The sequence below is a fragment of the Prionailurus bengalensis genome, chromosome A3, assembly GCF_016509475.1.
Source record: "Prionailurus bengalensis isolate Pbe53 chromosome A3, Fcat_Pben_1.1_paternal_pri, whole genome shotgun sequence".
NCBI classification, from domain to species: domain Eukaryota; kingdom Metazoa; phylum Chordata; class Mammalia; order Carnivora; family Felidae; genus Prionailurus; species Prionailurus bengalensis.
Window position 1 is genome coordinate 28,030,185 of NC_057354.1, and position 25,848 is coordinate 28,056,032.

At 56.0% G+C, this 25,848-nt stretch overlaps 1 protein-coding gene across 1 annotated transcript in view; it reads right to left on the bottom strand.

Moving 5' to 3' along the window:
- Positions 1-1,462: 1,462 nt before the first annotated feature.
- Positions 1,463-25,848, bottom strand: part of ANGPT4 (angiopoietin 4) — a 40,486-nt gene continuing 16,100 nt past the window's right edge. The window contains exons 2-9 of the mRNA XM_043602695.1: positions 19,384-19,539; positions 18,062-18,183; positions 15,318-15,550; positions 13,133-13,248; positions 10,198-10,299; positions 8,542-8,708; positions 4,017-4,147; positions 1,463-3,187 (exon numbers count right to left, since the gene is read on the bottom strand). Coding sequence (XP_043458630.1) covers positions 3,027-3,187; positions 4,017-4,147; positions 8,542-8,708; positions 10,198-10,299; positions 13,133-13,248; positions 15,318-15,550; positions 18,062-18,183; positions 19,384-19,539 — 1,188 coding nt within the window. The 3' untranslated portion in view covers positions 1,463-3,026. The remainder of the gene's footprint in view (positions 3,188-4,016; positions 4,148-8,541; positions 8,709-10,197; positions 10,300-13,132; positions 13,249-15,317; positions 15,551-18,061; positions 18,184-19,383; positions 19,540-25,848) is intronic.

Here is a 25,848-nt window from a genome sequence, read left to right on the forward strand (position 1 = left end):
GCAGAGATCTTGGGAACAATGCGATCTGCCTGTCTGGCTCCACCGGGACCTATCAGGTACCAGTGATAAAAGCTCTTGTCTTGGAGAGCTTTCCAGAAAGTTCCTTCGGTGCTTGACATAAGTGAAAGGGACACTCCCCCAGCAGTTTTGTGGTTGGTGTCAGGATGCCTCAGAGAGGCCTGGATGAGGGAGGCAGCTCATAGATGGAAGGTGCACTGGAGGTGGTGATTGGCTGTGCCACCTTGGATGAAATCCTTTCCCTCTCTGGGCTCTAATTTCCTCATGACTAAGATGGGGAGAATGCCGATCTGATATAGGAAGAGGTGATTCTGGATATGATTCTGCATAGGATCAGAATCTGAGTTCAAGGGCCCTATGAATGCAGATTCAGGTATCCCCGAAGCCAGTTCCTATGAGTGGTGGCCCCCAGGAGATCCAGCCAGGGCCAGGGCCACACCAGCCATGCCCCCATAGGGCCCTTGGGCTGCCCAGTGTCCTTCCATTGATCCCGTCTGCAGGACAGGACACTGTGGGTCAGCATCGCTGTCAGGGGACTTCTAGAGATCGGCAGGTCCTCTTTCCTTATTGTACAAATGGGAAACAGAGGCTCAGAGAGGGCCAGAGACTCTGCTCCAGGGACACAGCCAGGACAGCGAACCAGGGTCTGACAACCCCGGGCGGGACACAGCTGTGTCCTGGGCCAACCCGGGGATGAGATGGAGCCTGGGACCAGGCGTTGGGGGGAGGGGGGCCAGGAGGGGGGCAGAGATGGAGAGAAGGGAAATGGGAGTCAGAGATGGGTGGTGGAAAAGTGATCGCTGGTTCTGGCCTGTCCAGCATCGCTGCTTCCGGAAACAGTGCCTGGAAACTGCTAGTCCGCATGCCTTGGGTGGCACTGACCCCAGCCCTGGTTCCAGGCCTGATTGGGTGCCCCAGGTCTGGTCAATCAGACTCACAGTGATAAGTACAAAGATGGGCACGAAAGGACCAGTCCTGGCTGGAGAAAATCATGCCCTTGCTGGAATCACGGGGACAGGGCAACTCTCTGTCTTAGGGATGCTCAGCTGGGAGGCCACCAGCCCAGGGCTGCTGGAGCCACCTGTCAGGAGAAAACCTGACTGAGAGTGAAGTCAACGTGGCAGGTGCAGGGCTGAACAGACAGCTGGCATGGAGGAGGGAGGAAGGTAGGAAGGAAGCCTGAATATTTAAGAACAGGTATCTGAGGGTAACCTAAATCAGCCTGGCCTTTTTCAGAAAGTGAGTGTAGACGGCGATGTGGGCCTTCGCCACCCCAGAGTCTGTCCGTGGGGCTCACAGCTTTGCCTCCACCCCGTCTCCAGCACACCTAGCCGCTAAGCTCAGCAGTACACAAATAAATGCCACGGATTCAGGAACACATGCTCACCTTGCCTGGGCCCGGAAGGAGCGGGGGCCCGCCCTAGGGGTGGATTTCCTCACCCCGTTTACCTCTCTGGGAACTAACATTTATTAGGCACCTGCTCGTGCCAGGCTCTGTTACAAAGTTGACGTACATCCTTTCATCGCCCCCTTGCCACAGCCCAGCCAGGAGGGAGCTTCATCTCCGTTTCACAGACAAGATAACCGAGGCCTCGACAGGCTGAGCCACTGGCCTCAAGTCCAAGAGCTGGAGCAGGTCCCTCCCACTCCAGAGCCCTGCCCACAGCGGATGTTAAACCAAGGCCTAGCGAGCAAATGCTGTGTAAGGCCACGTGAGGCTTCTGAGCAGCACCCTGCCCGCCGTCCTTCCCCACCCCGTCTCTGACCCTGTCCTCCGAAGGAAGTTCACGAGGAGCCCCTGGTCTCCCGGACCCAGGCGAAGGCTTGCTCTGCCCCCCACCCCCACCTCCCGCCACCCCCTAGCTGCGGGTGGCAGCACTGTTGGACCAGGTGGGAGGAGAGGGGTTAGGGTCTCAGCTTGGAGGCTGGAAGGATCTGGACCTGAAGATTGGGGTCCCGCTCGAGGCGGAGTGGACGGTCCCCAACAGCCCCTGAACGTGAGCTGAGGTGAGCTAGGGTGACAGGGAGTGCTGAGAGGGCAGCCTCCAGGCAGAAATCTGGCTTTTCAAGGACCAGACGGAGCCTGGCAGGACCCCGGCCCAGAGCACAGACCGGAAACTTCGTTCTAGACCCTTCTTCAGGGGTGGAGTGTGTCTTCTTTGACCCAAAGCTGCTTCCGGTTGTTTTTAAGGGCTGTTCGGGGCCATCGCCGTGGCTCTTGTAGCCAGAAAGAGTGGGTGCAGGCGGGGGTGCAGCGGTGGAGCTCGGGGTCTCCATCCTGTCACGTTTGACCAACTTTTCCCAAGGGCATCCACAGCCCCGAGAGATGCTCTGGGATCAACAGGGCCTGTTTTCAAATAAGGACATTTGGAGAAAGCTGCCCATTCTAACTCCTTCACGGGCAGTCAAAAGGCATGTGACCACATTAAAGGCCCTGACAGGTCCTGCAGCTAAGAGTGCCTGTTCACGTTGATTTAACTGGGTGTTTCCCTCCCTCACTTGACCCCAGGTACTTTTTGAGGGGAGCCTGAGATATTCTCTCTGGAACAGATACGAGGACATGCCGGCGGTAAAGGAATGCCCCTTAGATCTTCTGAAGCCCCCGAGAGGCCAGGTCTGGCCTTCAGATGCTGGGGCCTGGGAGAAGTGGACTGTGCTCGTATATTTCTTTGAGGACCTAAGTGAAGTTTGCTCTCTGCTCATTCAGGGTATGGTGACCCTCAAGCTGGCAGGGGACCCCTGCCGGAGACAGAAGGGAAGAGGAAAGAGGGATGCTATAGAGTCAGATCCCCTCCCCCCCCCCCGCCGCCACCCACCGTGTCACAACTTGAGGGGAACAGGGAGGCAGCAGATCCTCTGGACTCCTGGGCAAGGAGGCCTGGCCCAGCGGGGGCCCGGGTGTCCAGGACCATACCCTGGCACTGTGTCCCGTGTTTGGATCCAGCTCGTTCAGGGAATACCGAGTCCCGGCTCTTCCTGTGGGTCCAGCGTCCGGGTGTCGCTGCTCATTAGACGCCCACGGGACGCACCATCATGCGGGTGGCCCGCAGCGAGTAGCTGGGGCCTTGAAAGTAGTGCCAGCGGATGCCGTTGAGCTTGCGCACGTGATGGCGAGCCGGGTAGTAGATACCATTGAGATTTGAGAGGCCGCAGGCATCAAACCACCATCCTGGTGGAGGGAGAGGAAGACGCTTTGGGGAGGTAGGGGCCAGCCAGGGGCCCGAGGGCAGCCCTCTACCCCGGGGACCGATCAGGGCCGCTGCCTCCTCCAGGGAGCCAGCTGGCGAGAGATGGACAGGGCGGGAGGGGCACCGGGGTGGGAGGGAGAGTCCCGGACCTTCCGCTCAGCCCGTGGCCTCTGGGGGACGGCACCTTGATGGTCCCTGAGCTTGTGTCCGTCTCTCTGCGGGGCTCTGGTGTCTCTGTCTCTCTCCCTTTGGTCTCTGTTGCCCTGCCTTTCGGGGTCTGTCTCTCACACAGCGTGTCCGTCTGTCTTTCTGTGGTCTGCACATCGTCTCTCCATCTCTCCCTCTGGACTTCTGTTCCCGTGGGACTCTCTGTGTTCACTGCTCTGTGTCTCTATGTCCTGATGTCTCTCTTATCTCTGTCTCTGTGTCCCAGGAGGTCTCTCCTACTCACCCCATCTCCTGCTTTCTGACCTGTGTTCCCCATGCCCAGGAGCACTGCCTGAGCCGGGAATTGGTGGGGAGCTGCCCCTCTTGTCCCTCTGCCCACGTCTCCCCATCTTGGTCCTGCTCGGCCTGGGGGGGGGGGGAGTGGGTTCTCAGGCCTGGGGTTGGGACCCCACCCCCCAGTCTCAGGCGAAAACTGGTGGTGCCTGTGTCAGGATGAGGCAAGACCCTGAGGGAACCTTGAGGACTTGGTGGGGGAAGGGGTGGATAGGGCACAGCCAGGCCCGCCCAGGGGTGGGGAGGAAATGGGGGTGTCCAGCCAAGTGAGCCTGTGGGTGAGCGGGGCTTGAGCCCACTGGCACCCACCTCCAGACAGCATCTGGGCACACTTGCAGAGGCAGTTGTCATTGTCTGCATCACGGGTGCTGAAGTTGGTGCCTTGCAGGACCAGGCTGCTCTGGCGCCCTGCTGAGCCGCTGTATCCGCTCAGAGAAAGCCTGGAGGCCACCGGGAGGTGGTGATGGGAGAGGGGTCCAGAGTGAGGATGGGGCTGGTTAAAGAACGACCTCCCCCAGGAGGCTTGGTCCTAGGCGGGGGCACCTCTCCGGTTGTTCTGGGGTGAGGGGCGCCCCAGCCTAGGGTGCTTCGGCCATCCCTGCCCCTGGATTACCCTCCCTGCCTGCTGCCTCCCCGGGAGCAGAGCACCCACTGTGGGCCAGGCCTCCCTCATCTCACGGACCCCGAGTCTCGGCCAAGAGTGAGAGGGCTCAAAATAACGACGAGAATGAAGGTGATGGCTAACGTTTTTTTTTTGAACGGCTACTATGCTCTGGGCATCGTTCCAAGCGCTTCACATGGGTTAACTCATTCTTGCTCAGTCCTCGCCACACCCTATTGGTTCCAGTTTACAGACGAAGAAACAGAGCCCAAGAACCTGAGGAGCCTGCCCCGGGCCTCAGAACGGAAGAGGGTGAGAGCCAGATGCCAGCCCGGTGTGGCCTGCCTTGGGAGCTGCGTGCATTTCCCTCGCCAGCTGACCGCCCTGCCACCTTCGGGGAAGCCTTCCCTGACCACACCAGCCCACACGGCTCTGTGCCCCGGGGCAGCCCCAGCCCTGTGACTTGCGCATCCGCAGCCCGCTGGGGAGGGTTTCTATTTCTCTGCCAGGCTGTGAGATCCTCTTGGGCATGTCCGGGCCTGCATGGTGATTACGACCGTGAGCTCTGGGGGACAGAATGCCTAGGTTCGAATCCCCGCTCTGCCATTCTCCGGCGGCATGACCTCGGGCAGCCTGCGTCACCTGTCAGCTTCAGCTTCGTCATCTGCTAAAATGCTAATAACGGTAATCTTAACAGTGGCGCCCTGGTCTGGTTATTGCGGTCCCATGACTTCGGCGTGTGATGAGTGCAGAGCAGGGCGGGCACGCAGTAAATACTCAGCACGTTGAGGGCTGGCTGTCATGTGTCCCTGCGTTCCCAGCCCTTGGCATGTGGCTGGCGCGGGCTCCTGCTCAGCCTGGTTGGAGAGATGGACACCAGGGGCGGCCAGGGAAGCTCAGGGAAGCTCTGGTTCCCCTAGGGCAGGGCCTGGGAGATGCCCCCCTGTGGGATCAGGAGGAAATGTGGGGCTTGGGCACGTGGCCTGGCTCGGTCCCTGCACCTCCCACCATGGGCTCTGCCTGTCTGTGGTGAGGCAGGGGCATGGCCCTCGGGGCCAGATGCTCTAACCGTGAAGCTCTAACTGTGCCCTTAAACATGCAACCCAGGGCTCGCCTGACTGGTGTTGTAGCCCCCCCCACCCCGGAAAGAGGGCCATCTGGCCAGGGCTCTCGGGGGTGGGGACAGACAGGTTGGCCCGTGGCTTCATATAGTCCCAGCTTCTCTTTGTGGCTATTAGAGGCTCCCCTTGAGGCTTCAGCGATGTCAGTTCAAGGTCAGGCTTGGGGCTCTGGCTGAGGTTCGGGGTGACATTCAGTCTGAGCTGGGTCGAATCGGGGCTGGACAAAGCCGATGGGCCTCACGGGGGTTACGCCAGCAGCACTGGCCTCCCTACTGTCTCCAAGTCCTCAGCTCAGTCTCTGCCTCCCTTCCCCTCCCCCGTGGGCGCCAGAATGGGGATCTTGTGACCCCCGGGGAATTCTCAAGTCGGAGACCAGGATGCCCCACGTGACTCAGTGCTGAGACACATCTCGAACATCTGCATGGCTCAAGCCTGGGGAACCCAAACACACAGGCCTCCGGGTATCCCCAAGTTAGGCACACAAGGTGTGTTTTCCACGTGTCCGTGGATCTGTGGGTGGGTCTGTGCATCTACAGTTGCGAGCGTTTGGATGCCGTTGTTCGTGCCTGCGCGCATATGTGTGTGTGTGTTCTGAGTCTGTGTATCAGTATCTACGGTGGAATCTGCCTTTGTGTCTGGAATTGCGCGTGTGTTACCTGTGAGGGCTTCTGCAAAGCACCGCTGCACGTGTGTCTGTGCTTGCTTGTGTAGCGATGCGCTTGTGTGAGTCTGTGCGCTCTGTAGGCCTACGTGTGTGCCCCAGAGGTGTGGCGAGCCCCTCCACATGTGCACGTTATGTCTGTGCCCGCCCTTGCGTATCTCTGTCTGTATCTCACACTTGTAATCAGATCTGGGTGTGTGGGCACCTCTGGGGGGCATGTGCCTGTGCCTTGGCCGTGCCTCCTGCTTCCTCCCTCCCTGTGGGCCACTTCCTCTTGTAGGCTTATGCGTGTGCCTTAGTCAGGCTCTAGAAGGCCCTCATTATTGTGTCTGACAAATAAGGGTGGCCTTCCCGCCCCTGATGCCTATGCTCTTCTGCCTCTGGGCTTCCCTGTGGGGATCCTCCCCACCTCAGCCACCAGCTGACCCTACGGTGGGGGTACAGGGACCAGCATCTGTTCTGTCACTCTCCCCTTGGCTCTTCTCTGGCAGTTTCCACATCTCCCTCTGTTTTCTAGGATCTCCGTGCCGCCCCCCACCACCACCTTTGTTCCCCCCCAGACTCCCAAGCCTTTCCTGAAAGAGCAGGGAGTCTTCCTTATGATCTTGAAAGAGACTTGCTCAGGTTTGGGGTACCCGTGGCCAGCTGGATGGAAGGAACCCCCTCTCTGCCTTTTTTCAAAACATCCCCACTGCCTGGGGGTGCCCTTCCTATACTCTCTTTGTCTGGAGGATGCCCACCCTTTATAGGCATTACCTCCTCCAAGGAGTCCTCCCTGTTTGCACAAGCATCTCTATGCCCCTGTGTGTTCCCCACAGGCAGCTACTGTCTTCCTGGGAGTGTGGGACTGCCTGTGGACGTGCTCACCCCCAGACGCACAGGACCCACGACTGTGAACGAAGCAATGGGGATAGGAACAGCAGTGAACTCACACAGAGCAGGCGCGCCAAGTGTGTGAACAGCTGCCTCGGGGTCAGCAATTATATTCTTTGCTGAGCATTTACTAAGTACCAGGCACTGTGTTAATGCTCGGTGTGCAGTGTCTCATTTGAGCTTCAGAGCACTTTGAATAAGGTAGGTACACCTAGGGCACCCATTTTACAGATGAGAAAGTGGAGGCATTTCTTCGGGATCACTGAGGGAGATAAGGAATGGAGTCAGGACTTAAGCCTTGGCTTTAGTGGCTTGACTAGGAGTCGGCAGCGTGTTGTGGTTACTCCCTGGTCAGCTCCAGGAGTAGCGGGGAGGGGACCATCCAGCTTAGCCCTTGCCTCGCCCAGACCCAGGGCATGGTTCATTCAGCTCTGAACCTGGCTGTTTAAGGAGGACCATTATCAGATTGGGGTGGGTCCCGTAAGGAGGATGTCAGAACAACTTAGCTGGAGGATCCAGGGCGTCTAATAAGAAGAGAAAGGAATGGGTGGAGCATAGTATCGAAAAGCTCCCTGAGATGGAATTAGACCTAAAGTGCAGGAAGACGGAGAATCATCCGATTCCTTTGGAGGAAGTGACTTCCCCTGTCAGTGGAGGCATCCCAGCCTGGCTGGCTGGTGGCTGGGGCATATGTGCTAGCATCACATGAAGCCCCAGGCGACAGGTGACGTCCTTTGCAGACTTGTGAGTGGGAGTCTATGATTTCGATCCTGTCCTGGTTCAAAGATAGCCAGGACCCAGTCGTATCTTCAAGAACCCTGAGTTTCTCAGAGAGGCAACATCACGTAGTAGAAGCACCCTGGGTGTCGGTAGCAGAGAGACCTGAGTTCAAATCTAAGCTCTACCTAACTTGTAACTTGGGGCAGGATACTTAAGCTGTGTGCCTCGGTTTCCACATCAGTAAAGCAGGTGCGGCAATGCTTACCTCAGCGTGTGGTGGGAGGGTTAAATGGAGTAATATGCCTGGAACAGAGTAGGTGCTCAGTAAGTGCTCATTTCTTTTCCGAAATAGAGCCAAGAACCGAGCCGAGGGAGGTGTGGGAGACCTTGATGATTTCACATTACGCTCATATTTAAGCCCATCCCGCAGTTAAGAAGCGGAAGTCCAGACAAGCCAGAACATTGACTTGCCCAAATTGACAAAGCGAGCTGGAACAGAGCCAGAAGGAGCTCAGGTTCCCTGATTCGTAGCCCAGGGACCTTTCTACCTTACCCCACGGCATGGGACCGGCTGGGCTCCCCGCTCTGGGCCTCAGGAATATGGCTGCCTCGGGGTGACTGACCTGAGAAGGCCCTTTCCTGCTCCTGGGATGGCAGCGTCAGCGACAGTCTCTCCACCCCACCCAGTGGCCGGGACGTGCTGAGTGTTAACCGGCCGCCTCCAGATCCCGTGACGTGCGCCCAAATGGGGGACAGATGGTAGGAACAGGAGACGCCCAGGGATTGACCCTTGGTGCGGACTCTACAGCCACTAGCCCGGGACCCCAGCCCGCCCACCAGCCTGGGCCCCGAGCCCACCTGTACAGCTGTCCCTCGCTGCCCAGCTGGAAATGCTCATACTGAGCGTAGGCCTCGTTGCCTTCCCAGTCTTGCAGCTCCACACGCAGGGAGTAGGCTGTCCGGCCGGTGAGCTGGTGCATCACCTCATTGCCCAGCCAGTGCTCCCCTGCCGGGTCGCCGAAGCCCTGTGGGGAGCGAAGGGTGGGGGTGGGCTTCATGCTGCGATGGGAGGCTGTGCCCCTGGCCGAGGAGCTGGGCTGGGCCGGGCTCCAGGGCCACTTAATCCAAAACCACTTTGCCTAATGACCAAGTCCACAAAGTACAGTGTGGGCAGGCCTGGGGATGGGAGTTCTCCACCTCCTAGAGCAAAAAAAAAAAAAAAAACAACCCAAGATTTTTGTAAAACTGGGTAAATTCTGTTAAAAATAATTGAAATCACATTTCTGTGGAGTTTCAGAACAGGCAAAATGAATCCGTCGTGCTAGAAGTCAGAATGGCAACTACCTTTTGGGGGAGTATTGACTGGGGCACGAGGAGGCACAGGGGGGCACCAGAGGGGCTTCTGTGGTGCTGGCAGTGCTGTATATCCAGCTTTGAATGGTGGGCACGTCGGTGAACACATAGGCAAAAACCCACTGAGTATCTTCCACTTTTAAGATTTGTGCACTTAGCTGCATGTGTGTTGGGCCGCAACAAAACATTAAAAGATTTTAATCGGGGGCATAAATTGTAGCGCGACCTGTGTTGGGTGGCATGGCAACTCCTGCAAAATTTCAACAACACAGAAATGCAAAGCTAAGCGCGTTAGTGTCCCAGGGTGATGAGAAACCTGTCCTCGGCCCGAATAATAATTCAGCACCAAGGACAGGGGCACACCTAAACCCCACTCCCCACTTCGGTCCTGCCTCGCTGCCGATTAGTCTGTTAGTATTCAGTGCTCTTGTGTATTTCTGTGTCTGAGCATCCCCTTTCTTTTTTGCCATTTTAATACTTGTTTAAAACTCAGTTGACTCAAGGACACTCATCTCTTAATTTGGTATTTATTTTTAAGTGTTGGCCGAACGAACAGTACGCAGCCACAACTAATGATGTTGTTGCATTTCCACATACCTTCTTCTATTTCTTTTGCTTGTGGAAACTTTAAGAGCTTTTAAGCCAGCCTGCCAAAAGTTCTTTACTCAAAAGTTAATTTACAACTTGGAAGACACTAGGGCACTCCTTCTCATCTTGTAAAATGCACTGGGTCTTTGAGCCAGCAATTCCACATTAAAGAATCTCTCCTGAAAATGTGATTATATATGTGTGCAAAGATAAAGACATTCATTTAAGCAACGCAGTCAGGGGTAGGCAGGGGAGACTACTTTTTTCTGTTCCATTTTTGTATTCTTGAAACAAATTTTTTTAAAGCAATATGTATGTATAATCTTTACACAAATAAAAAAAAATAAAGTTAAACTTTTATTTTTAGGATAGATGTCAGAACCCGCAAAGAGAAGGTTCAATTTCAGGTGAGGGAGTCCCTGACAGTGAATGCGCACTAGGAAAATCTGTTTGAAGGTGGTTGGTTTTAGGTGGGTTGATTCCCCCCCGGGGAGGGTTGAAGGCAAACCAGTGCCCTGCCTACAACCCCCCTGCCCCAGTTTCAGGGCTGAAAAGCCCCTTCAGCAGTGTTACCTGTTTGTAATCTCTCCAGTTCCGCTGGAAATTCACACTGCCATTCTCACGGCGCTGGATGAGAGTCCACCCGCCTCCATTGGCCTCCATGTCACAGAACACCTGGAAGGAATTGGGTGGTAGTGGTGGTGGGGGGGGGGGGCGGAGTTGGAAGCCCTTGGAAGATGTCAGAAGCAGCTCTGGACCAGCCCCATTTTGATTTGGCTGACAGTTTCACAGAGCAACAGGTGAGCCTGGTGGTCAAGGGCATCAGAAATATCCAGGTTCACATTTCCCACTTAGTGTCATCATTTTTTCTAAAGTCGTGGACAAGTGATGTCCTCTCAGAGCCTTCCTTTCCTCGTTTGTAAAATGTAAGTGTTAAGACCTTAGCCTCTTTGTGCCTCAGTTTCTCACCTGCAAGTTGGCTTGACGCGAGAACTATGTATAATGAGTCATCCAAAGGAAAGAGTCTGGGCATATTGTGAACTAAGTAAATGGAGGCTTTTCCCCCGCTATTATTGCGAGGTTGTGGTGAGGATTAAATGCTGACAGGCGTAACATGCTTGGCACACGGCGTAGACTCGGGAAATGTTATTACATTCAGCGGGCAAATGTTTTCTGAGCACCTGCTATATACCAAGCTCCATTCAAAGTATGGGAGGTGCCAGTATGGATAAGACAGAAAGAGTCTTTCTCTCAAAGAGCTCACCATCCATCATAATCTCCTCTTTCAGCCTACTCTCTGTTCGTATTATTCTTCCAGCCGGTTCAGTACCTGTTCAATGTTCAGTGAAGACACACTTGGTCCCTGGTCCCATACTAGGTGACAGAGACGCGTCAGAGATCAATCAACCCTCAGGGCTGGCTTGGTCTGGAGGATATGCCTGGCTGCTATGATGGGGCAGGCAGACTATTGGTTATGAACATTTGGGCAGCCACAAGAAGAGCTCCTAAGAAGGAGTCACTGGGCAACCCCGGCAGGCTTCTCAGAGGAGGTAGCCTTGGAACAGGGCTTTGGATGATGATGTGACAGGCAGACAAGTGGAAATGGCAGTGGAGGGAGCGGCTCTGAGAAAGTAGAAGCCTGCTCAGGGAGAGGAGACAGTGGCATTTGTTGTGGGAGTAGCAGAGGGTACAGTAAGGGAAACTGAGGTCCAGAGAGGAGAAGGGGCTTTCTCGAGGCAAGTGAGACTAAATTACGCTGAGGTCTGAGCCCAGCTCTTTTGCCTCACAGAATTTCACCATAGCTGAATTTCCTATAGAGTGAACCTAATTTCATATAGAATATTTACTTAAAAAGTAGTGTCCCTTAAAAAAAAAACACTTAAATACTGAGGTGAAATGTATTTCGGAAGGAAATCTTATCAGTACCACAAATCGAACACTAGTAACACTTGCTTTTAGTCAAATAATTGTAAAAATAAATGTAACGAAAACATGAAATTCTAGCTAGACATCGAGGGCCTGATCTCTTTGTTAAAAGAGGAGTTTAGGGGCGCCTGGGTGGCGCAGTCGGTTGAGCGTCCGACTTCAGCCAGGTCACGATCTCGCGGTCCGTGAATTCGAGCCCCGCGTCGGGCTCTGGGCTGATGGCTCAGAGCCCGGAGCCTGTTTTGGATTCTGTGTCTCCCTCTCTCTCTGCCCCTCCCCCGTTCATGCTCTGTCTCTCTCTGTCCCAAAAATAAATAAAAAACGTTGAAAAAAAAATTAAAAAAAAAAAAAGAGGAGTTTAGCAGGTGTGTGTGAAGTGTTAAAGACGGCCTGGAAACAAACATATAAATATATATGATATATATATATATATATATTATAGGAAGTCAAAGAAAATTGAAAAGGGAGTTAGGAAGTGCAAAGACTGACTACTTGTTCTCCATACTCTTTTACTTCTGGGCCTGGCTTCCAAACCCTCCCTCCTGATACCCACACTTCCCCTTGACCCCTCATCCATCTCATAAGTGGACCTCCAAAGCCCAGGGCAACATTCACTGAAGACACTCACTGGAGATGGTGGGGTCTCTATTGGCCCTGGTCCCTCATTTCCCACGTGCAGCAGAGCCCCCACACCTGCATTCAACTGGACTATATGTAAATTAGAAATAAACCTCTTTGTGGGGCGCTTGGGTGCCTCAGTCAGTTAAGCGCCCGACTTCGCTCAGGTCATGATCTCAAGGTTTGTGAGTGAGATCTCATGATCTCAAAGTTTGTGAGCCCACCCCGGGCTCCGTGCGGACAGCTCAGAGCCTGGAGCCTGCTTCGGATTCTGTGTCTCCCTCGCTCTCTGCCCCTCCCCCACCCCTGCTCGCTCTCGCTCTCTCTCTCAAAAATAAACATTAAAAAAATTTTTTTTGAACTAGAAATAAACTTCTTTGTGTTAAGCCCCTGGATTTTCAACGTTTGTTTGCTGTTTCAGCCAGCATTACCTTTTTTTTCAATTAAAATTTTTTTTGATGTTTGTTTATTTTTGAGAGAGAGAGAGAGAGAGAGGGACAGAGTGCGAACAGGGACGTGGCAGAGAGAGAGAGAGGGAGACACAGAATCCGAAGCAGGCTCCAGGTTCCGAGCTGTCCGCACAGAGCCCGACGTGGGGCTGGAACTCAAAACGGTGAGATCGTGACCTGAGCTGAAGTCAGATGCTTATAACCAGCTGGGCCACCCAGGCGCCCCGCAGCCAGCATGACCTTAACCAACACAGAACTTTTTTCTTCCATTCCAACTAAAAGCGTCTCTGGAGAAGATGCAGAAGGATGTACTGGAAACTTCTGCTTTAACCCCCACATTGTGACCTCTGACTCCCTTGGAGGCTCCCGAAGGTAGGGTCACCCCACTTTCTCTGGTATCTCAGATGTCGGACAAGGCCTGAAGCTGACTGGGGCGGGGGGAGGCGGTGACCTGTCGGGGAGCCCCTTGGCTCAACACCCTCCGCTAGCCTCAGCCCCCCAGGGAGTCCCCTAACCTTCCTGGGCTCCGTCATATTGGCCACGTGGATGGTGTAGACGCCACTGGCGTTGGCCCCGAAGCGTTGGATCTCTGCACAGTCCTGGAACACCTGCTCAGCTGCCCTCACGGAGGCTGCAATGTGACAAACGCAAAAGCAATTGGAGGTAAGCTAAGGAGAGAGGGAAGGGGCCAGGTGAGCCCTACTTCCTGCCGGGTTCCGGGTTGGGAGATGCTGGGGACAGGGAGAGGTATCAGACCTGAGGAAGTTTCCTAGAGGAGGTGAGCGAGCTGGGGTCTGGATAAGGAGCAGGATCACCTAGGAGAAGGGGAAAATGTTCCAGGCAGAGGGAACAGCGCGTGTGGGGGCTCCAAGGTGGGAACAGTCCTGGCGTGTGCCAGGGATGGGGTGGTGTGGGAAAGTGGTGGAGGCCAGGGAGGCGAAATGACCCACACCATGAGACCAGAGCTGAGCCAGAGAGAGCTCTGGCTGGCTGACGAACTTGACGGGAGCAGGGCGAGGCTGGCACGGGGACGTTCAGAGAGGAACGAGAAATGAGGTTGAGTTTCAGCAGGCGCCAGGTCAGCCTCGGATGCCAGGGTGAGGAAGGAACCCAGACTGTGCGGAGGAAGAAGGCTCCGGCTAGAGCGTGGAACGGAGTCTGCAGGGGATAAGACTCAAAACAGGGAGGCCGCAGATGAGGCTGCTAGGGTCTTCCGGGAGAGGTAACTGGGGTCGGAACCCCGGTGAGGCACGTCCCCCTCAACCGAGGGCTAAGGGAAAGGTAACTGGGTCAAGGGCACACAGCTGGGGGCATGGGCAGAGCCTTCCCTCTCTCTAGGTCTTACGAAGGAGTCCTTAGAGCGCCCTTCGGTAGGAGGCACAACCCCACGGTGCCCTTCCCTGGTGACAGCAGGGCAGGGGCACGGGGCGTTTGGGCAAAGGGTGCCTGAGGCCAGGCGCCCAGCACAACCTCCTACCCAGCCTGGCGAGCAGACACGGGATCACAGCTGGAGACTGGGTTAGCGGTGAGCCTGCGGGCAGAGGCGCCGGGCCCGGGCCTGCATCTGGGGCTGAGCTACAACAGACCCACACGTGGGACTAATTTAGGCAGTGTCACTGCCAGGGCTATGGCACAAGCCAGTGATGCGTTCGGGTCCCTCCATAGCTCGTGGTTTGGAAGGACTCCACTTCTGCCCGTGGCTTCCTTGGGGCCTCACATCCCTCAAACCCAGCAGGGCCTGCCCCACCTAGAGCCCTGGTGCCATCCTCTGGCCCTAAATCGCTGCCAGCCTTAGTGCCTGGAACGCGTCACTCCGGCTGGATTCCTTGTGCCTTAAAGGCTTCCCGGCCTCCTGCCGTGCTGATCCTGCAAGGAGTAGAAACACGTTCCTCCGTCTTTCCCTCCCACCCAGCCGTTCTCCACTGCCTGGTTCCAACTGAGCTTCCCAAAACATAGTCCCGCTGGGTGTAAAAACCTTCCCACGGCTCCTGACTGTCCTCAGGTTGGTGTTCTTTCTCCTCAGCCCTGCCTTTTAGGTCTTCTGTGGTCTGGAAATGTCAGCTGCATTGCTGGCACACAGTGGGTGCTCAGTTAGGGTTCTGCTGACTGAGTGACTCAAGCTGAAACCAGCAAGGCCTCGGCCACCCCAAGCGGGCCCCCTCAGAAGGAGTCAGTGAGAACCGACCCCGGCCTTGATCTCCCCTCTCAGCAGCCAGGGCCAGAGATGCCTCCTCACTTCTGTGGGGCTCTCCTGGGTTTAGGGACGAGGGCAACAGGGCGAGAGAAGGCCTTGGGGAACACTGAGTCCAATCTCTCCACTCTACAAGTAGGGAAACTGAGGCTGGGGGAAGGGTGGGGCAAGCCGAAGCAAGGGAGGGTGTCGGGTGGATCCTGGAACCCAAACTTATGCGTCTGGGCCGGGGGGACTCCTTATTGTTATCACTTTCACAAATAGATGGCGAAACTGAGGCCAAGAGAGGGACATGCCCAAGGTCACTCATGGAGTTAGGGGGTGGCGTCTGCATTGGCTCCTCCTAGGACTCCTCGTTGTTAGAATTCGTTGTCGTTTCTATCTCCCAGGTGCCGGGAGAGGGGACGGGCCTCGCCCGCAGTGGCTTCCAGCGAAGCGGGAGGGTAAGCGGGATCTCCCTCCCCTCCCCTGCCCTCCTCCCGCACCGCACCAGGCGCCCCCTCGCTCACCCGGGCCCTGGGCCACGACGCGCACCAGGCGCTGCACGGACTCCAGCAGTTGGCGCTGTTGGCGCTGCAGGAGGCTGGAGTTGCTGCTGGCGGCGCGCAGGCTGCGCTCCAGGCCCGCGAGGGCGCCGCTCTGGCGGCCCAGCAGCCGCCGCAGCCGCTCCTTCTCGCCGCGGAGAGAAGCCAGCTCCGCCTGCTGTTGCGTCTCCAGGGCCTGCACCCTCGTCTCCAGCGCGCTGCGGGGCGGGGGGGCGCACGCGCGTCAGCCCGCTGTCCCCACCACGCGGTCACACTCGAGGGCTCGTCCCCGGGGCCCCGGGGGCGGGGGGCACTCCCCTAACAGATCGGTAAGGAGGCTCAGAGAGGTGGGACGCCTGCCCAGAGTTACACAGCCCCGGGGAGGTGGGGGGCCGGGGGGGGGGGGCGGGGCGGGGGCGTGCCCACCGGTAGCAGAGAGCGAGGAGGGGAGGAAAGAGAGACCGGAGACCTGGCTCTGGAAGAAGATGGATGGATCGGGGTCCATAGAAGAAAGGGGTGGTGGTGGCGGGGGCGCCTGTGCGGCTCAGTCCTTAAGCCCCTGACTCTTGATCTCTGCTCAGGTCACGATCACCGGGTTCCTGGGATCCAGCCCGTCGTGGGGCTCTGCACTGCGCTGGAGCCTGCTTGAGATTCCCTCTCTCTCCCTGTCTGTCTGCCCCTCCCCTGCTCTCTCTCTCAAAATAAATAAATACGAAATAAAATTGAAATAAAGAGAGAGAGAGAGAGAGAGGTGGGGGTGGAAGGATGTGCCAGGAATAATAGCTTTGATATCAAAGCTTTTGATATCAATGCCAACCTTGATAAGGATGTCCTTATCAAGTCCACAGTACGCCTCCCCTTTGACCTAGCAGTCCGCTCCCAGGAGATCACCTCTAGGGAGCATGGGCAGGAGTGCCCCTTGGGGGATCGGTTATAATAAAGAAAAACGAAGGGCCTGAATGCCCAGCAGCCAGGGTTGGCTGAGCCTGTGCCGTCTCTGCGTCCCTGGAAATGCTCTGGGGGCAGAGCGCATCTGGGCGGAATTGGAAAGATGCCCAGGACCTGAGCGGGACTGCGCTCTGGACACGAGTGCCTCTCGTCCAGCCCCACGTGTGGGTGACCAGACAGAGGAAGGACAAAGGTATTGCTGTAAATGCAGAGGGAGACCCGCGAACTTATAGGAAAAGGCTTAGAGAGGCACGTGGAAGGACACGGTGGTGCCTGTGTTTGCAGAGAAAGTGAAAGAAAATCCACGAAGCGTTGTTGCTCCTGCCGAGCGAGCGAGCGAGCGAGCTAGCGAGCGGGCTGGAGTGGATGGTGATGGAGAGGAGGAAGAGGGGAGGCGGGTGGGGGGAACCGACTTTCCCTTTCATTTTATACGGGTCTCTATTGCCTGACGATATAATAAGCGCGGAGCATTTTTGGCACGGGTTTAAAAAAAAAAAAAAGAAGAGTTTTAAAAAAAGAAAAATGCTTTTGACTCAACTCTTCCACTTCTGGCATTTTCGCCTGCAGGCTGGCTCACGTGTGTGTGTGTGCAGCGAGGTACGGGGACATTATTCACCGCCTCACGTTGAAGAGTAGAGAAAGACAGGAAACAACAACCTTACTGCCCGTTCGCTGGGGACGCCGGGAAAATTAGGGTGGGCACAGCCATGGGGTGGAAGGTTATCCAGTTGGAGAAAAGAACAAGCAACATGCAGTGATGGAATGGCTTCCGGGTGGGTGGGTGGCTGGCTAAGGGATGGGGATGGGAGGGAGACGTTCTCCTATCTGTAAGGTTACGCCAACCCATTCTCCAGACTAGCACAATGAGTCTAGCCGAGGCAGAAGGAATTCCCCCCCCCGAACCCCAAAGTATGCCATAGGAAGAGGAAAAAAAACGGGGGCACACTCGGGTTCTAGAAATTTAGCTGTCTCCATGGGCCAATAGCATATTGGCGCTATCCTCCCTCTACACGGATTTCTAGACAGTGCCGATTCAGACTGTCCCAGTCCCTGGCCTGCCCCACCTTGGAGTGGCGGAGTAGGAATAAGAAGGTGGACAAACTAGCATTAGCTGTACGCAGATCAGAGAGACCCGGATGAGCCTTAGGTCCTTATTGTGACCGGCGTGCGAGCAACTGTAACCCTGTAACATCTCCCCCTGTACAGAAGGGGGTGGCTGCCTCAGCGTGTGGGTTTTGCCTCCTCCGGCACCCTGACCTTGACAGTTTTTCTCCACTCAGCTAGAAACCAAGATGAAATCAGCCTCAGGTGCCAGTTTCTCTGCTGAAGGAAGGAAGGAAGGAAGGGAGAAGGAAAGGAAAAAAAAGGAAGGAACGGAGTAAGAATCAGGGCGTCCTGAGCCCCCAGGGAAATGCCTGTCTCCCGTCTCCACCCAGGGGTGCCTGCTGGGCCCCCAGCCCAACCTCAGCCCAGCCCCAGGGCCCACCTTTTCTCCCAGCTTCAGTCTGGACTCCAACTCTGGTTTCCGTCCTTACCCCAGTTCTGGCTCTAGCCCGAGCCGCCCAAGTGTTCCCTCATGTCAGTCCTAACCCCGGGGCCCCAGCTCTGGCCCCCACCCCTGTCCAAGGTACTAGCCCAAATCCAGCTTCCAACCCTGGCCCCCACCCGGGCCCGGGCCCCGGCCCCGGCGCCCACCCTGGGTCCCAACCCCACGTGGGTCCCGGGCTGGCCCTCGCCCCCCAGCCCTGTCCCCGGCCCCGTGCCAGGATGCTGGTGCCCACTTGTTGCGGCCCTGCAGCCGGTGCAGCTCGTGACCCTGCAGTAGCAGCTGTTTCTCCAGCTTGTTGGTGGACAGCGAAGTCTCCAGGAGCTGGATCTCCATTCGCGACGTCTGGTTCAGGACCTGTCCCGGCAAACAGGAAGGGGTAGGGGGCTGCGCGAGCCCTGTGGGAACGCGCCTCGGCCGCCGTCCACCTGCCCGGGGGCTCTGCCATTCCAGAAACTCGCTGACCTATTTCTATCCTCCCTGCAGTTAGTTTCTACGGTCGCTCACTCGCTCACTCACAGGCCCTGAGTTTATGATCTGCCTTCTGAGTTTGCTCTTCCCCATCACTGCACATGACAGTTCCGTTCTTCTGGCTGCTCAGGCCCCAGGAGGAGTCGCCCTTGAGCACCCCCTCCCCACCCCAATCTAATCTATCACCAAGTCCTGTCAGATCCACCTTCCAGATGGCCATCATGGCCTTCAGTGCCCCGCGCTGTCGTCTGCCCCCAGTGCCTCTCTCTGAACCCTTGCCCACCCCTCTCCCCCTGGTCGTTCCAGCCACACTGACCACCCTGATGTTCCTGGAGCTTGCCGGCCCCGTCCCACCACTGGGCCTACTCTGAGTAAGCCTGGCTCCCATCCTACCTTCTCCGCAGTGCCTTCCTGGCTTCACCATCTAAACTCGCAAGCCATCCCTGCACCCTAGTGCGCCCTCCCTCTCTCCTGCCCAGGCTGTTTTCTCCTGGACACGGTCACCCCCTGACACGTGCAAGTTATTCTTCCTGTTCATTTCCCTGGTGGTCATTGGAAAGGGAGGTCCACAAGGGTCGGGATGCATGCCTGTTTCATTTACTGCTATAACCCGGAACCGGGCATCTCCAACAGTGCCTGCACATAGTAGGGATTCAACGGACACATGCCTATTTGTCATTCGATCTTTTTATCCATTCACTTACTCACCCTCCCGTTTATGTGTTTGCTCCCTCCCTCCCCTTCCGTTGCTCTTGAGGTTGAGTGAATTGTTTATTAGCCATCTCTCCCCGGGAGCCCTCTGAGCCCCCTGAGGGCTCATCCCAGTGCCCAGCGCAGACCTGGAGTGTCCCTGGAGTCACAGAGGCAGAAAGCACCACACCCGGTGTCTGCCCCCAGGGCTCGTGGCCTGGTGCTCATGTAATCGGGTCATCAGGGAAGGGGCCCAGGGTGCTACAGGCCCAGAGGAGGCCCAGACCTGAGCCAGGGATAGAGGCCGAGGCAAGATGACCTGGGCTGTGAGCCGGCGCGTCTGGCCACAGCCTCCCCCCGCCCCCTCCCCCCACACCACCTGCTCGCCCTCCATACCTGAGCCTCCACATCAGTCAGCTTGCGGGTCTGGGCCGTGGTCTGGTTCAAGAGGCTGGTGCCTAGCTCCAGCATGGTGGCCGTCTGGTTCTGGACCATGTGCTGTTGGACCTGTGCCAGCTCTGACCTCAAGTTCATCTGGATGTACCTTTCTAGCTGTGGGGAGACCGTGGGCCGGGGTCATGGGTAAGGGCTGGAGGAAGGCTCTTGTCCCTTCCTGCGTCTCCATGAAGGGCAAAGAGCAACCAGGGGAGGCCTCTCTGCCAGGCCGGGCCACCCTAACCTCTCACCTGGACCATCCCAGTAGCTTCCTCCCTGGCCTCTCTCCCTCCGTCCTGGTCCCATGCACAAGCCATCCTCTACTCAGCAGCCAGAGGCACCTTGTTAAACCTAAGTCAAATCGAAATCCTCCTCTGCTAGAAAGAAACCCTCCCAGAATTCCTATCTTAGAGGAAAAGCCAAAGTCCTCCCTATGACTTCAGCTTCCTCCACGATCCAGCCTTCTGTTCCCGCTCTGATTTCGTCTCCCAGTCCTCTCCCTCACCCTGCTCCAGATCACTGGCCTCTGTGACATCCCTCCAACACAGCAAGCATACCCCTGCCTCAGGGCCTTTGCACATGCTGTTCCCTCTGCCTGGAAACTCCCTCCATCTCATCCCCATCTGCATGCCTCACTCCCTCGTGTCATTTCAGGTCTCTTCCTACCACTTACGACTCCCCAACTTTGTATTACATATTTATCTGTCAGTTGTCTGCTTTACCCTTGGAATGTCAATTCCATGAAGCTGGAGACTTGGTCTTCCTCAACCTTTATCTCTGTGTTTAGCACAACGCTTAGCGCACAGTAGGCGCTCAATAAATGTGTGTTCAATGAATTGATAGAAAAAGGGGAGCTACAAGGGTCAGAGAATAGCCCCCAATGTCATGCCCATTACCCAGCCATCAGGGAGTGGGGATGTATCCTTCCCTGCAGGAGAGTTTGCAGGTCTATCCATCAAGCTGGACTTTTCTATTTTCTGCTCCCCTCCATCTGCCAAATGGGCTGAACCGGACAGTCTCCAAGGGTTCTCGCAGCTAGGATGTTCTGGGATCCCACGGGCTAATCTCTTTCCCAAGAGCAGTTGAAGCTGGTCTGGCATGAGACCAGGATCAAGCTGCAAAGGTGAACAGCGTGTTCTCAGGGCTCGGTGCCCGCAGGCAGAGAGCTGGCGCCCCTCCTCTATTCTCTCTCCATTCTGCACACATCCTGGCCTCTGGCCATCATCCCTACCCCCTGGCCCTGGCTGCGTCCCTTGCCCTCTCACTTAGTCTTCCAGGAGGTCTGGCAGGGCAGCTCCCAGGATCCCTGGGAAGACAGGCATTCCCCAGGGAGGGGTGGTGACCTTGGCTGCAGTGGGGGCAGGCAGGCTCTGGCTGCTTCCTCCTCGGTCTCTTCTCCCCTCTTGCATCTTAACAGTCTGCCCTTTTCCCTGCTCCCCAGCCCCCTGCCGCCCCCCTCTCCTGCTCTCCCCCCCTTCCCAATCCCCCCTCCCCACTGTGATTTTGGAGTGCGTGCCCTTGTAGTGCAACATCAGATCCTGGAGGGGGCGCACGTGGGTGATGCTGTCAATGACTACAGCAGGGCTTCTCAAAGTGTGGCCCTTGGAGCTTGTTAAAAATGCAAATTTCTAGCTCCCACCCCAGACCTACTGAGTCAGACACTCTGGGGTGGCGCCCAGCCGCCCAGGTGAATCTGCTGCTCAAGTGTGAGAACTGGGGTGGCAGTCACAAAAGGGACTGAGGACCAGGGAGACGGGCACATGGGAGCCTCTCAAGTCTTTGTCATATTGGCCCGTTCCTTCCTTCCCTGCATCATCAGCACCCCACCCCCACCCCGCCCCGCCCCACTGTTCCCTGTAACACACAAGCGCGATCCAACCGCTTCCATCTAAAAACAAATTCTTGACCCCACAGTCCCTCCAACTGCGTCTCCAATTTCTCCGGTCCCCTCAACAGCAAAACTTCTTCAACAAGCTCCTCCGTTTCCTTGCCTCCATGACCACCCTCGCCTCTAAAAACATTAACAATGTTATTATGGTGTGCATACAAGAAAGCTTAAGGAATAGTATAAGGCAGTCTGTGTATTTGCCATGTTCAAGAAAAACAAATATAACCCAGACTGTAGAATTCGGTGCTCTCTGCCCTCCCTCCCCCTTCCCTCCTTAACCCGCCTGGTCATCGTCTCCTGGATGGAGGGACCCTTCCATGGCCTCTGACTCTCCCCCTCAGCAGCAGTTAGCCCAGATGGCCACACCCGCGTTCTGGGAACACTTTCCAGATGCTCCTTTCTCCTAGCTGTCCTCCTATCCGTGGTCACCCCCGCTCTGCCCCCTCCTTTACCAGGCTTCTACATGTTGGGGGCTCTCAGCCCAGTTCTGGGCCTTAGTCTCTCTGCATGTTCTCTCCCTAGGTCATGGGTCCTTAGTGGGGGCCACAGGGTCTGCAAAGAGAATTCAGGGGGGCCCACGAACTTTGCTAACCTGTAAGTAAAATTTGGCATTTCCTTCGATGACGAACGTGGGCCACAAACCATAGCACTCTTAGCTCATCCCGCCCCTCCATTAACCCCTAGAAATCACCAATATTTCCATACCACAGTGCAGGCGGTACAGCATCTTAAATTCTGTTTCTGCTCATCGGGACCTCAGAATGACGGACATCCTCGGACCCACCACTGGACAAAGCTACAACCGTAGCACAGATCTAATATTGAGTATTTTGACTGCAATGGCAAGATCGCTGGGCGTTCGGACGCTTTTATTTTATGCATTGAAAAGTATCGCTCTGGGGGCGCCTGGGTGGCTCAGTCGGTTGAGCGTCCGACTTCACCTCAGGTCATGATCTCACGGTCTGTGAGTTCGAGCCCCGCGTCGGGGTCTGTGCTGATGGTTCAGAGCCTGGAGCCTGCTTCGGAGTCTGTGTCTCCCTCTCTCTCTCTGCCCCTCCCCTGCTCATGCTCTGTCTCTGTCTCTCTCAAAACTAAATAAACATTAAAAAAAATTAAAAATAAACAAACAAACAAATAAATAAATAAATAAAGTATCGCTCTGCAAAGGGATCCGTTAGCTTCACCCAAGACCAGATGTCAAAGCGGACGGGGCCCCAGGAGCCTCAGTGCCTGCTGCAGGTGCTCTGGCTGGGCCCAGGACGGTCACGTGCTGATGACACTGGCTCTGTCTCCCCCCCAGACTTCTCCCCTCCGTGTGCCACCAGCTCACCGTCCCCATGTGGGCTTCTAACGAGCATCTCAAGCAAAAACACCCGCCATGGAACCCTCGGTCCCTCAGCCCCCACTGCCCTGTCTCGGCATCCCCCACCACTCCCCTCTGCAAGCCAGGCCCCCCGCCCCCCGCCCCCCTTCGCCATCTTTCCCATCTTGGCAGCTGGCCTCAAACCCAGACCTCCTCCTCCTCGCTTCTCTTTTTCTCGTCTGCTGCAGTCAGTCCCCTAGTGGGTTCTGGCTACCGCGATCCCAATGCGAGTTTGGAATCTGCTCGCTTCCCCACCGGTCAGCTTCCCCGCCTTGCCTCTATCGCCTGGGATTGCTGATGCATGGCTGCTGGGGCACCCCAGAGTGCTGGGGCACTCTCCCACGAGTCACAGACCTCGGGGAACCTGGTTTCAAACGCAGACGACCAGACCCTGAGCTTCAGCTCCAGGCAGATAAAGAGCCAGTTCAGACTTTCTCGGGAGTCTCCCCTCAAGCCTCTCATTTGCAGACGGACAAACTGAGGCCCGGAAGACTGGCCCAAGGTCACAACCTGGTGGTCTAGGTTCCCTGACTCCTGGCCCAGGGCCTTCTTCGGGCCTGCAGAGCTGAGCTGGGGACTCAGGGTAGCTTGGGGTCATCTCAAGTGACAGGAGTTCCCTAAGTACCCGCACTGGTCCCACACTTGTCCTGTGGCTGCGAGTGGCTGGGTGGGGCAAAGGCCACCCACAGCTGGGGCCCATCACCCAATTTACCACATCCGCCCACCAGCATGGGTCCTAGGATGGGTAATGTGGGCCAGATGGGCCCATTATGGCCATGCTGGACTCTGGTGAGTAATGTTGGCATGTATGGTGGGGACTGGGTCTGGTCTAGGGCCCAGGCACAGGCTGGAAGGATGGGGGAGGGGTCCCAATGAAGGAGCCCCCCCACGTCCCCCCATAGGATTGGACCTGCCCCTTCCTTGTCACCCTCATGCTGCAGATTCTCAGGGTTGAGATGGGGGGGCAGGGGCCTGACCTGCCACCACCTCTCCAGCCTGCAAAGGGGCTGATCTCTGGCCTTCGGGCTATCAACCCTCTCCCTTCGGCCCCGGGTTTGAGTTTTGGCTCTATGACACTCCGACTGTGGGTCTTTAGTACTCGAGGGCTACGTGCCTCTGAGCCTCACTTCATTGATCTCTGACACGAGGACAGGAAACCTTGCTCCTTGTTGGGGAGAGGGCGGCTGAAAAGGGACTCGAGGGAAAGGAAAGGAGTTTAGACGGGCAGGGGGCCGGTTGAGGAAGGAGGGTATTCTGGACAGACCACAGATGAGCATCGAAACGGATGAACAGTCTTCGTGGCCCAGGAGGTCCCCTCAAGCCTGCTTTTCTCTCACATCGTTTACATAAGAAAAGACTGCAGCTGGGGAATGGATAAGCAACCATGGTCCGTCCACCCAGTGGACTCTACTCAACAAAGAAAAGAAAGGAGTTAGTGATCCACACAATAATAAGACTCAAAGAGAGTCTGCAGGATTCCATTTATGTGACCTTCTGGAAAAGCCAGAATCCGTGGTGTTGCCAAGGACTGGGTCTGTGGTGGGAACGGACAGCGAAGGGTCATAGGGGAACTTTCTGGGGGTGTTGGCAATGTTCTGTGTCATGACTGAGCGTGTATATTTGTCAGTGCTCACAGAAACGCCCCGGGTGGCTCAGTCCGTTGAGCGCCTGACTCTCGGTTTCGGCCCCGGTCGTGATCTCAGGGTTCACGAGATCGAGCCCCGCATCGGGCTCTGGGCTGGCAGTGTGGAGCCTGCTTGGGATTCTCCCTCTCCCTCTCTCCACCCCTCCCCTGCTCAATCTCCCTCTTGCTCTCTCTCTCTCTCTCAAAATAAATAAATAACAAGCGTAAATAAACATTAAAAAAAAACACAACAAAACCTGTAGGTTAGAGGTAAAAAACACACACACAGTAAAAAACAAACCCGCCAAAACCAGATTCTATAAAATAGCCCATGTAAGAGTATGTATTATAACGACAAATATATTTTCTTACGCTAATCCCTCAACCCTCGGAGTGTCATTTGTGTATCCACTCGGGGTTTTTTTTTTTTTTAAGTTTATTTTTATTTATTTTGAGAGAGAGAGAGACAGAGAGAGTGTGCTGACTGGGGAGGGGCAGAGAGAGAGGCAGAGAGAAGAGAGAGCATTCCAAGCAGGCTCTGGGCTGTCACTCTAGAGCTCGGCGCGGGGCTTGATCTCATGACCTGTGAGATCACGACCTGAGCTGAAAGCAAGAGTTGGACGCTTCACTGACTGAGCCCCCCAGGCGCGCCCCCCACCCCCACCCCACTCAGGAATTTCTTGAGCACCTATTATGTGCTAGGCGCTGCACTAGGGACTGGGAAATCAAGAGTGAACGGAGTTGGCAAGTTTTCTGATTCCAGGGCAGTTCCACGAACTCATTCGTTAAATTCCAATAGTGATGAGTGCCATACAGGGAAATGTGACACGGTAGTGAGTGGGGTCGGGGGCAAGTGTGGCCAGAGTGGCAGGGAAACCCTCACCGGAGGGAGCTGCCTGAGCTGAGAGGGTGCAAAGGAGCCAGCTGTGGGAAAGACAGGAGGACGGGAGTTCTAGACGAAGGGAAAGGCAAATGCAAACGCTCTAAGACGTGAGTGTGTCTGGTGTATTTGAGAATCAGGGAGAAGATCAATACCGGTGATAGGCCCTGCCTGTCTCTTCCTTGGAAAATGGCGCGTAGGGTTCATATTTGGAAAGAGCGTTTTGTCAACTACGGATAGAAACCAACGAGGGAAGAGTAGTTAGTGTATCGTATCAGACGAGCCTGGGTTCGCATCAAAACTCTTAGCTTAGGGGCTGTGTGACCTTGGGCGGATACCTCTACCTGTCTGGGCCTGTCCTCTAGAATGGGGGTGATCATGGCTCCTATCTCTGGGTCGCAGGGAAGATTCCTGGCGCTATCTACGTAAAGCGCCTGAGATGCTGTTATTTAATGTATTAACGCAGGAACACTATGCGATTGCATCGCAAATCCGTTTTTTAAAAAACTCGGAATCTAGGGGCGCCTGGGTGGCTCAGCCGGTTAAACGTCTGTCTTCGGCTCGGGTCATGATCTTGCGGTCCGTGAGTTCGAGCCCCATGTCCGGGTCTGTGCTCAAGGCGTTAGCCTCCTTTGCAAATCCGTGCATTTAATTCCGTGTTTGAAATAATC